This window comes from Phasianus colchicus, chromosome 3 (assembly GCF_987193195.1).
Source record: "Phasianus colchicus chromosome 3, bPhaCol1.hap1.1, whole genome shotgun sequence".
NCBI classification, from domain to species: domain Eukaryota; kingdom Metazoa; phylum Chordata; class Aves; order Galliformes; family Phasianidae; genus Phasianus; species Phasianus colchicus.
Window position 1 is genome coordinate 10,867,475 of NC_143438.1, and position 12,259 is coordinate 10,879,733.

Here is a 12,259-nt window from a genome sequence, read left to right on the forward strand (position 1 = left end):
TTTGTCGAAGAGTATTGGTGACTGCCAAGTCCTATTGAAGTTTAAGTGACTACATCAAATACCAACACCTGTTAAAAGAAGCAGAACTCACATGAATATTGTAAAGGAATGAAATAGCACTACTGATGCATAGAGGCACAAAGTGTGAAAAGGTAAATAGAATGAAAAAAAAAATCACGTATGTATATTTTCCAGATTCTTTTCCCAGAGAAGTTTTATTTTTACTTTTTAGTAAAAACACATAAATAAAATTAAAAAAATTAAAATAATAAAAAAATAAATCTGTACCCCCAGCTGTAACTTAGAGAACTGTAGACTAGCTTTTATGACAGGAGACTCCTTAGAAAAGCTGAGAGACTACACAGGTCTTACTGAACTACAGATAAATTAATTGGTCTAAGTGTTGAACGTTTTTCCTTTTGTGGTCTTACATTAGAGTTGAATTTGCTGAAAGGAATCTATACTTACTTTAGTGTTGCATTTACTGAGATAAATCTGTACTTTTGAGCTTTGCTTCATGGAATAGAATAATTTAGTAGTGGAAAGACCAATGTAGTAGACCCTTAGAATGGACAGGGGTTTTGGAACTAATGATTAGAATGAGAACATATCATTGAATGTATACATTTTAGTATGTTTCTTCATAGCATGACACTATGATATCAGTGTTCGTGTTAGCGTTTGGGGAACAGACCAACAGAGCTTACACTGCAGCTGCAAATGTGAACTGATTGCACATTTTACTTAAAGTAGAAAAGAAATGGACCAAGATGGGGGCTTGCAGGAGCAGACCTGTTCTCTGTAGACATTTCTAGACATTTCAGCTAGTAATTTTCATTGTTGTATGTAAGTCACTTACACAGCAAAGTGTGCCTAAATTATCTCCCTTGCTGTACTTTTCATATACTAATGGTTGGTGAATGTTTCTTAATTACAAAGTGTTCAAATGTATCGGCACGCTTGAAATAGAAGATGACGTAAAAGCCAATAGAAAGGGAAGTTATTGAATAAAACTAAAGATTATGCTTTTAGATTACAATTACGCAGACAAATTTATGAGGCAGCGCTGTGTTGTCAGATGGAAAAAGGAACAGGACTGAGAAAGATGTGGACTGTAACCTCAGACCTAAACATCGGTTTTTATGGGGCTGTAACAAGCAAATTTGTTACTATGACTCAGTTTTGCCTATCTGCAAAACAGAACTAAAAATAGATACCAGCTTTAGGGAAAAATGAGAGAATTAAAGGAGTAAAATTTCATGAGGGACTTTGAAAAGTCTACAGAAATAATAAAAACATTCTGTGCTGAAATGAACAAACATTTTTAAATTAAGGAAGAATGGGGGGGGGGGGGGGTGAGGGGAACCACAAAAAAACTCTCAGTATTTCCAATCAGTATTTCCTTTCAGTTTCTCCTTCAGTCATTCATGTCATACTTTGCTGCTGGTATCCAGAAAGTAGAGAAGTAGAACCTGGATTTGTTACTTAGCTTATTTTCTTTTTCTTTTTTTTTTTTCTTTCTTTCTTAACATGAACTACCCATTTTAAATTTAAATTAAAGGATTGACATAGTTCACTTGGTTTCCACTGGCATTGCTTGTGCTAAATGAATTTGTACTGTAGAGTATATATTGCCTAACAGTGGTTATCATCTTCCACTACGTTCTGATATTTTGGCTAAGATCTCCCAGATCTTCTTAGTAGCTGCTGATTTCTAGGCTCATCTGGAGACATCTGAACTAGCAGAGCTCTCACAGGGTAGCACATTTATGCTTAAAGTCTCTTCATCAGTTGCAGGAGTCACTGCAGCATTGTACATTTTCAGTGCTCTGCTATGGTTGTCAGACACTCTGATAAATGGCCTTGCATACACTTGTGACACACTGTAGATTTTGATGAGGACATCAAAGCTTTATGACCTTGATGCTATGTCTTCTCAACTGTGAAATGAGAAGCATTTGAAGGAATATCTAGTGGTCATGGAGAAACTACAGGTGGCCTCTCTGTGTATGGCATGATAGAAATGAGAAGGGCAAGTCCTCCCTTGTGAGGCCAGAGAGGAAAAAATTTATTTTGCAGGAGCTGTGTAGCTCTGCAGCAGAGATCCCTCCAAGGTTTTCTTGGAGCATCTTAAGAGAAGAAATTCAAGTTCTTTAATTTCTTTGTATTGTTCCTCTTGGATCAAAAACCTGCATGAAAATATCTAAATTTTATGGAAATTCAGGAATTTGTTTAACATATTTACTTTACAACCAGTGTTTAACTTTCTGTAGTTGTTCAAAATTAGTGTCTTGAATTTAATACTTATATTTTATAAAATGTCTAGCTCTGCAACAGTATACTGCCTTTCTGTTGATTGGTAGCTCAGTCTTCACTGCTGAAAGGTTATTAGAAATAATGCAAAGCTTTACAAATTTATTGAAACGATCAGCCTTTAATGTCACTAAATGTATCCATATTACTCAGCGTAGAAAGGCTGGAGCATGACTAAACTAAATCTCACTTTGTGTTCTGCAGGATCAATTCTGAAAGAGCGTGAGTTTTTTTGTTTGTTTTTTTTTTCTCTTTTTTCTAGCTGTTACAAATGTCTCAGTTGTCTAAGTTTTAAATTTTATGCTCATGAACAGTAAATTAGTTTAATTTTCTCTTTGGAGGGAAAGTCATGGCAGGGGGGTTGCTTTTTCTTTTTCCCTTTTAAAAACCTGACTGAGTGTTTCTGGCATGCTTTTGGCAAAGAGCACCATGAATAATGCTACCACGTACACAGGATTTTGACACAACTTTAAACGTGTTTTGTAGCCACCTCCCAAACAAGGTCAATCAAATTCCAGTATGTCCAGCTCTCCAGGCAGGCACTGTCCAGCTGCGAGGCTATGCATTCAATAAAAAACAATCATGCCACTTATCTCTCAATATCTATTTTCCTTGTGATCTCTTTGCTTTTAACATGGAGAATATACGTCTCTCAAAATCACACATTGCACAAAAGTTAGCATATCTTGAATATTCTTTCTTGATCTCAAATGGTTCTGTGCAATGCAATGCGCTAGATCTTGAAAGTTCCTATAAGTGAACTTCCTCACAGCAGCCAGAATGTGGAGGAGGAGGGCTGGGTGGCACTGGTGAGACTAGAGACGCGGTGTTTGTTTTAATCCTGACAACTGTTTTCTAGGTGAGTGTGAACTTGCACCTCACTTCTTCCACATGTGAAAATGAGGAAGACAGGATTTCACTGCAAAATGTTCTGGGATGAGCAGATGGAAACCCTGAAAAACTTTTGTTTGGGTGTTTATGGCTGGAATGTCAGCCCTTTGGGCTTGTTTCTACCTGCGCTGTGACGTACTGATAATAAGGGATTTCTCAATGAGAGGATGTATGTATATGTATGTATACAGGGAATACCTGTATACCCACAGGGATACCTGTGGGCAGTGGGAGTTACTGGAGATCCTACTTGGTAGTGTCCTCACACTTCCTCTGCTGTGCCTCTGTCTAGTTTGTCTCATCAGTGCAAGGCTCCCACTGGCTGTTTCAAATCAAGACAAGGTGAATTGCTTAGCAGTACTGCAATAGCAGTACTAGGTATGCACTGAAAAGGGAAGGGTGAACATTTTACAGCAAGACTTTGCTAAATGACAGAATGCCAATCATGTTTTGTGTAAAAGTTTGTTGAATTTTGTGGAGTTTCTCTTAAACGAAAAGGACGTCTTTGGAAGGGATTTGGTGGATTTTTTTCCAAATTGAAAATTGCTGCAGGAATCAAAATTTACTGTTTGTGAAATAGTTTCACAATGAAAATTGTCAGTCAGCACTGATTAATACCATTGAGTCAGGTTCTTGTTTTTGCCTACTGTAGGAACAGTACTTACCATTGTTTGTCTCGATGCTGAGCCCAAACTGAAACACTTTGTTCTGTTACTGGTCTTGATCATGGTCTCTGAAATCAGTAGATGAGCCATTTACATAATTAAAGCTCAAGATATCCAAGGAGGAAACTGAGAAAGATGTATGAAGAAGGGGACTCCACAGCTAAACTGCTGCCTGGTATCAGGATAGAAAATAGGATAAAGCAGTGCTGTGACTGAGCCCTTCTGTCCTCAAGCAATGCCCCGCTTTCTCCATTACACCTCTTGTGAGCTCTGAAGGGTATTCTTTGGTTCCCAGCTTTTAGTCACTTTCTGAAGGGGCCCCTTAATGTCTGCGTCGACATGAAGTGAAACCACATTTCATGCCTTCTTGTTGGGAACGCCCATTGCCAACAATGGGTCATTTTTACAGTCTAGACAATGCGGGTGTCATGATGAGAAACGGGCTTAGTTATGTGCGCTATGGTATATGCCATTGAGAAAAGGCTCTTGAATTTATTCCTGTAAATCTCTGATTCAAGGGGTATTGCGGCAATGATTAAACCACATTAAAAAAAAAAAAAATACACGAGCTGCTCTGGTTTTGAAAACTTACACATTTTTTCCTCTATTAAATTGCTTCCTGGTGATGGAAATGTCTAGATTTTTTTTTCTTCTACTGCATCTACTTTCCTTTAGCTTGCACACCCCTGAGGTAATTAGTGTAGGTTAAAATTTACATAACTGACTTTGGGGTTTAGGAATAGGAAAGATGGAAATTTATTCAAGGTGGTGAATAATTCATTTTAAAGCAAGTTTCCTGTTTTTTTTTTTTTTTTTTTTTAATCATGTGTAAGATGTATTACAGACTCTTAGAGGTTTTCTGAATAGGACCCTAAGCACTGAATTTTTGATATATTTTATTTCTTAGTGTAGGTAAAGAAATATTAACCATGACTCATTGCACTTTTCCTGTTCAATAAGATTTGAATAAACTTAACAAATTTATTAGGTAGATGATAGAGCTTTTTAAAAATTATCATGACACACTGTGACAAATATTTTACTAGGATCCAGAAGAAATAGTTTTAACTCATATTCCCACTGTCACTTCAGAGGCAGAGAGATGGAAAACAGTGTAGTTCATACAGAGAACCCTGATTGATATTTTCTTTTGAATATTCATTATTTAATTAAGATTAGAAAGATAAACAAGGGAATTGGATAGCTATGGGAATCTGTAATATAATCAATTTTTTAAGAAAGTCTATTTCTGCTCAGCCTAAGCCAAGACTGGCATTGTCTGAAAGGTGTTGTACTCTTAAAGCTACTTGATGTTTTAGGTGAAACAAGTTTTTTGTGTCTTCTTAATTCTTTATCTAAATACCTACTTCATAAAAATGTCTATCCCAGGCATTCCTGAGAGTTTTATCTATGAGGTAAATTATGAGCTAAACCTTTCTCTCATCTTCTTAACTTTTGTTTTAACTTCTTCAATCCAAAACTTTAAACGCTCATCCAATCTGCCACCAAACTCTGATTGGAAACTTTTATCATTAACCGTTCTTGAGGACATTGAGCACTGTTGCTCAGAGCACTTTCTAATGCCCCAGCTGTGACAGCCCAGACTGCCCTTACCAGAAAGCTCCAAACTCTACCAGAGCAGAGATGGGACTGGAGCCAGCTCCCAGCCCTTCCTAAATGGCGTAGGTGGTGATTCACCAAGCTGCAGAAAAACTCAGTGCTAGCATTTGTGTGTGGGGGGGAGAAAACATGGGGCATAGTCCCTGTTCTGGAGGCTTGTGATGGACTTCAGCCAGAAGTATTCCAAGAGCTTCATACCGGACAGCTGTAGTAGAAGTGCTGGGGGAGATGATGGCTTATCTAAGTTAACCTCCCATTAGTTGCAACATCCAAAAATATCAGTCCCTCTTACCCAATAATGTAGTATATATACGCAAAAGTATACAAGAAAAAAAAAAGAGAGAACATAATGGAATAAAGTAGTGATAGCTCAAATTCCTATCTGCTTCTGAAAAGCTTCAACCAGAAGACTTAAGGCAAACCTTTGGAAAATTGTTTATTTATGGCTTTTACTTCCATGATTTTTCTGTATATTTGGAAACAAACTGAATTATTGTTATTATTTGCTTGTAGGACTCAAAGCACCACAAAGAAGCCTCCCACCACAATAAAAAAAAATTGCAAGCCAGGATTCATAAGCTCTTTCAAAGGTACGTCAGATAAGGGCTACTTTGTACTTCCATGCAGTGTACCAGAGGTCTTTCAGTGCTTTATGGATATTAATGAATATTCATTAATATTCAAATATTCAATATTCATCCATACAAAGGAACTCAGGCCTAGAAAAATTAATCCTGATCTTCTGAAAGAAGCCTCTGTTTTGGTAACCTCCATTTTCAGATACCCCACTTGGTCTGCAATTTTTAAGTGCTATACACAGTGCACTTCAAAAGGTGACCAAATGGCTTCTCCCAGTGCCCTTCATCCCTGCCTCTGAGTTACCCCCAGAGAGTGAAGGAAATATGAATTGGAGCAATGTTTTCATGATCAAGCTATGCATGACCTTCAGATAAATATATGTGTCAAATTACCTGTAAAGAAGTGAATGGAGGAAATAAATAACCCTCATGGATATAGCTAAGGAAGCTCTGTTTACTGTGACAGCTGATGAGCGTGCTGGAGAGCACAAAAGCAGACTAACTTGACTGACTAAATTATGCTCTTGAATCTAATACCCAGTTGAAAAGAGAGAAAGGAGGAAAATGGTACAACCCAAAAAGAGATCAAATGTGGTTATTTAAATGTTTGATGTTCAGTAATGGAAACTGTTTACCTTCATAATTGTGTATTAGCAGCTAATAAAGGCAATAGATACAGTAGTTTAAAAGTAATAAAATCAACAACAAAGTGTATTTAATTTTAAATTGAATTGCAAGCAAATGGGCATCCTAATGAACCTCTGTGTCAATGCAGCTCTAACCAAATTAAATGAAATAATTTCCATCGTGAGAAGCTAAATAAGTACGAGGTTACAAACAGATGATTCTTCCTGAGGAGAAAAGTTAACTTCTCAGATATTTCAGCTGTAGGAATTAGCTAATCACATTCAAGGAGCATCTTCTGCTCCTTCCCTTTAGGGAAACTTAACCCAAGTCTACTTGAATGCAGCTCAAAGAGAAAACTTTTAAAGATGATTGACCATGCATTTCTTGTATTCAATCCTGAGCATCATGGTTTCTTGTCCTTACTTTTGATCAGTCCTGGCTTAGCCAAAATTCTCAGCTATATTATTGGCACAAACATCTATGCAGGCCTTCCAGCTAATTCAGCGTTGCCTGTGCATTTACGTGATTCAGTTCTTCTGGTGGAGAAATGTGGAAAACAATTTAGCTTTGTGCCAGTGCTGATTTTACTGATGAAAATGGAAATCTATGTTTCTAAAATAATAGTTTTTAAAAGAGTAGGGAAAGTCTGAGTAGAAAATGGGTGGAAGCAATGGATCAAGAACTTGGAGAAGTATCAGCTTCGGAAGAGTGGAATTCAAACTGTTCTAAGTAGCATATGTACACGTGACTGGGATGTTTAGCATGATTGCCAAATCACTGCAAATAGTCTTCTTAGTAAAGAATCGTGTTAATTTTTCTTCTAACATTATCATCTAGCCTGCAAAAGTGGGAACAAGAATGTAGATGCTGGAATTGAATTTTCCAAAAGCCAGACAGAAAATACTGAATGGGAATAGTCCAGAAGTGCAGCCAGGCAAAATTTTGTTGTTTGTGATATTTCTTTTTTCTTCATGAACTGCAGCTTTCACCTTTTTCTTCTGATGGTGATTAAAAACTTAGATGATACATGGGTTGGCAGCCCAAAAGGGCTTGTCCCCTGATTTTCTCTACTGTCTGTATGTCCAAGCTAATCCTGAATTCCAGTTGTACCTCGTACAGTGATTTCTCCCTAGCTTTGCAAGACTCCTCTTGGCATGTTGCAGGCAGCTCCTGTTGCTGGCCCTGGGCCACAAATTGCCTGCTCATCCTCCAGCTTCTGAGAGCTTAGGGCCATTCCTGTTTAGATACAAGTGCAGAGTAGGAACAGAGGAATTGCTCCTGGTTCTGAGTCTGTTGAGAAATTGAATGGGATTGCCAAAGCACAAAGTTTTGTAGGGCTTATTGTAAATGACTCAGTTGTCTGTTTGCTCCTGCTGTGCACTAGGAAACAGGGCTTTTCTCATAGCTTACAATACCTTTCTTGCATCCTGTGCATTAAGTAATGTAGTGCTGGGGTGTCTGGTGAAGGTCTGTACTTATGTGGTTTCCTGGCGTTCTGTATTGATACAGGAACCATTCCTAAACAAGAATTCTTTGTGGAGGTATAATTATCCCAAAAGTTACTTTAACAAAAAGTTAACACATGAATGCCAAGGAAGGTTTAATGCTTCACCTACAGCTGAAAAGCTGTGCATGCATATGTATATATAATACACATACATATATGTATACATACATATATTAGTTACGTACATACCACTAATTTAAATTAGATTTATTAAAAGTATAAGACAAATCTAAAAATACAAGACTGTTTCAGAACAAAAGTAATATGTAAAATTGATAAAGGCAAGCCCTTTCCCAAAGGATTGATGATTCTCAAAAACATGTTCCAAAGATGTCCATCAGTCCTGAAAAGTGTCAACAGAGACAATGGGTTCCCACTTTAACATAGTTAATTTAGAATCTGAGCCCAAAAGTTCCTTTATGTCAGCCTGTGGCACACACTGACAAGTAATGTGTATATTACCAAAGTTGTGACTGCTTTTTTCTTATGCTACTTCTTGAAGCCTAGCTGTTTCTCCATGTAGCACCCTGTTGTTTCCCCTGGGTGCCCTGCAGGGCTTATGATATATTCAAGGAAAACATCAAACTGCAATATAGTTCCAATGGCACGCGTTTCTCATGTCTGTACTGTAGCTGATTCCTTTTCAGTTCTTCTTCCCTCTGCCCTTTGTAACTGCTGCAGAGAGGGAAGCCAGCCGTTGGCAGCAGAGGTGAATGGATGTGGAGAAGTTCCAGGCAGCTCTGGTAACCTTGCAGGCATGAGTACTGGATTAAAAGGAGCAGCAGAACTTTGGGCGAAGGTGAGGTCCTCCATCAGTACTCTTTTACTGATGCAAACTGCTAAATGACTAGATTGTATTGCATTAATCTATATATTTTTTTTCCTTTCATAGTTTAAGAGGACAGAATTTAGCAGGTTTGAAAATATGCTTTCCAGCAGTGGTAACTATACGCTTAAAGAGAATGTCTAAAGCTATTAATGATGAATCATTTGGGCATGGCAAGAGTTCTTCAAAACAGTTTGTCAGCGCTGGCCAAGCAAAGTCTTTCAGCAGGAGATGAGACAGCTATGCCACCATGCAAATGAGACAGGCTTGAAATATGATGAATCTTCTATCTCCTTTTCCTACTCGACTGACACTCGCTTTGAGGAAGGTTGTAAATGCAAGAGAGATTGTGGTATAATTCCTCAGACTGGCGTTTCTGCCCCCCAGTCACTATTCGATTATCTTCCAAATTGCTGTGTTTCAGAGAGATAAAGATTTTTTATGGCTTGCTGACTTGAAACAACCAGAAGAGCCAGAAAAGAGATGGCTAACCGGCCATGCATAGTAATTCCATTGGTAAATGACAAAATCTTTGTTTGTATGACATTTCCAAAATTACTACAGAAGATGAATCTAAAATACAAAATGTCACATTTGGCATGCAAGACTATCACAATATATTTCAGTATAAAATTCATAGAGGCGTTTAATTTAGAATGTGTTTAATAACGAAGTCTGCCTGCATCAGTAATCCTGCCTTGAGGTTTAAAAAGATTGTCTTATTTATTCACATAATGTTAATTTTTTTATATATGATTTAGAAACCAAAAATATTAAGGTTAAATCTTCATTGTTAATTAAGATTTTCTAATTAAGCTGAAAATAATTGTCATTCAGATTAGTTGTTAAGTATGGTTTGTGTTGAAAAACAAAAGAAGTTTAACAAATTCATCTGTTTATTTAACTGCTTCATTTAATTCCAGAAGCTTTCTATCTATATGGAAATATGGTATCTCTCCCAAAATAAATCCAAGGCAGGATTAAGGAAGAGATTATTAGCTACTGTAGATTTAAATTGCAAGACTACTAAACCCAGTAGTCAAGGTAGCCATTTGATTCTAAAATGTGGCATGGGTTCTTGTATCACATTACATTAGAAGGAGATGACTCTTGTACTAACATTTGCTCAAAATAATGAGAGGAATGGATATCTCATTGGGGAAGAATCACTGCTGATTTGAAGCACTAGATAGTTACTGTAGAAGCCATTGAATTTGCTGGAACCAACAAAGGAGCCAAAATGGAACTCCCTAATTACGTGCTTGACCCTGTAGGTTGTATTTGGGCAACGCTGATGTGTCTTCTGTCATAGTGGGACGGACCCTACACCTTCACACAGGTGAACCTTGCAGGCATCATACTGCTGTGCTTGCTTTCCTCTGCCAGCCTACACACTACAAGCTGAGTATACAAGAAAAGCACTGAAAAGTCATTTCAGATATGCAACACGTTTATTCCATACTAAATATTCTGTAACTTAGATGACATCTTGTCAACAGCAAGCAGCTGTTGGATTCTTTGTATGGTCTTGGAAAAAATGTACCTGTAGGGAGCGGTTATTGCATTCTGCATGTGTTGCACTTTGATTACTATTTGTGAGAGAATCTGATTATATGATAATCAGAAGGCGAAAGGATACTCTGCATATTACACAGCACTAATAGCCTTGGCAGTGCTAATAATTAGTGCAAGAACATGGCCTGCCTTGTCTCTCCATGCTTGCAGTCCACTCATCAGATCGTGTTTTGTGCTTGTCTTACAAAGAGTAATGTATTTTTGAAGATGTTGTTTTCCAGTGAATTCTGCCTTGCAATTGCAGACTAATTGTTTCTGGTGCCATACTTTAACAGCTCCACCTTCCCCTTCAGGACACCAAGCATTTTAATAGCAGTATTTCTATTATTTTTTTTAATCTGTCATCTCTGTGACTTTTGCCCTCTCTAATTGCAAATCCTGTGTTAGCAGTAGGTAATTGCAGGCTGAACAAGAAGCATACTTACGGTAGTTGTTTTCTTGAAGAAATTTGTTCTGGCTAATTGTATGGTTAACATCAACCCAACCCAGGTCAGTAACTCAGAGCTTTCTCCTTAGGTTGACTGCTCCAAGACACCGCAGCCGATAGAAGTTCACATCAAGTGTCTGAGGGGAGTCAAAGATAAGCTCCCCAAAGGCCATTATACCCTGAAACTTTCTGTTCTCAGCTGCCTTGGTGGTGGCTTGCTGCAGTGGCCCAAACAGCAGGAGGAGCCTTGGGCCAGATCCACTTTACCTGTTAGCCATGATGGAAACTTCTACAATGCTGAAATGTACTTCGGACAAAGTATCCAGGTGGTAAGCAACACTTCTTAAATATGCTGTCTTTGCTTTGAAAGTTAAAACACATCCTCTCATTCATTCTCCTTCAGGCTTAGATATTTAATGCATTCCATCATGTTCATAATTTATTTAATAATTTAAGGTGCAATTTAGGAAGGTGCAATTTTTTTTCCCCTGGGTTAACCCTCATCACTCACTCTAAAAGTGCCAAATATACAGTACATCATGTAGTATTGTCAGCTAATTTTAAATTTTACTTTTATTCTCTCTTATCTATGCAGCTTGTCAGCTATGTAATTTGATTTCAGAAAAGTAGCTTTAGAATAATAAATGAACGAGAGGGTATATATAAACACATGAATGCCCAAATCCTTCTGTGAGTTTTTAGCTCCATTGACCCCTATTTGCCAAAAAAGCAGCGTTTGGATTATTTTGGAAGCAACCCAAATACTTGAGGCTCTATTCTGTCTTTTGCGACTGAGGCACACATATTTTCCTGCCTAAGCATGCTGTGCATGGCAGGATTGTTGTGTGTCAGTTGCTCACTCTTGTAGCTAATGCCTAGTGCTGGTTGAAACATTGGTCTCAGTTAAACTCTCTGGCACAAAAAAGCTTCTTTACAATTTGGAAAATAACCCTCATTTCTCTCAATGTCTTTTTTTTTTTTTTTTTGTTACGAGACATTGGTAGAATGGAAAGGACAGCTTTTCCATTTTCAAATACTATTCATTTTACTGTACAACCTGCCTGGAAGATCTTTCCTCCATCCCCATTCTGCTAAGCACTGTGTAGATACAGAATAGAAAGACAATCCCTATCCCTTTCAGATAAACAATTTTCATGTGCAGTGCTGATGCTTTGAGTTATTTGTCAATATGTCATTTCATCTGTTGGGTTTGTGATATGTAAACTGCTA

The 12,259-nt window shown here is 37.7% G+C and overlaps 1 protein-coding gene across 2 annotated transcripts in view; it reads left to right on the forward strand.

Moving 5' to 3' along the window:
• The window catches only part of LOC116226445 (uncharacterized), a 175,366-nt gene that overhangs the window by 48,161 nt on the left and 114,946 nt on the right, over positions 1-12,259 (forward strand). For both annotated transcript variants that reach the window (XM_090136955.1, XM_031589346.2), the window contains 3 exons: positions 6,003-6,079; positions 8,883-9,000; positions 11,119-11,358. In XM_090136955.1, coding sequence (XP_089993081.1) covers positions 6,003-6,079; positions 8,883-9,000; positions 11,119-11,358 — 435 coding nt within the window. The remainder of the gene's footprint in view (positions 1-6,002; positions 6,080-8,882; positions 9,001-11,118; positions 11,359-12,259) is intronic.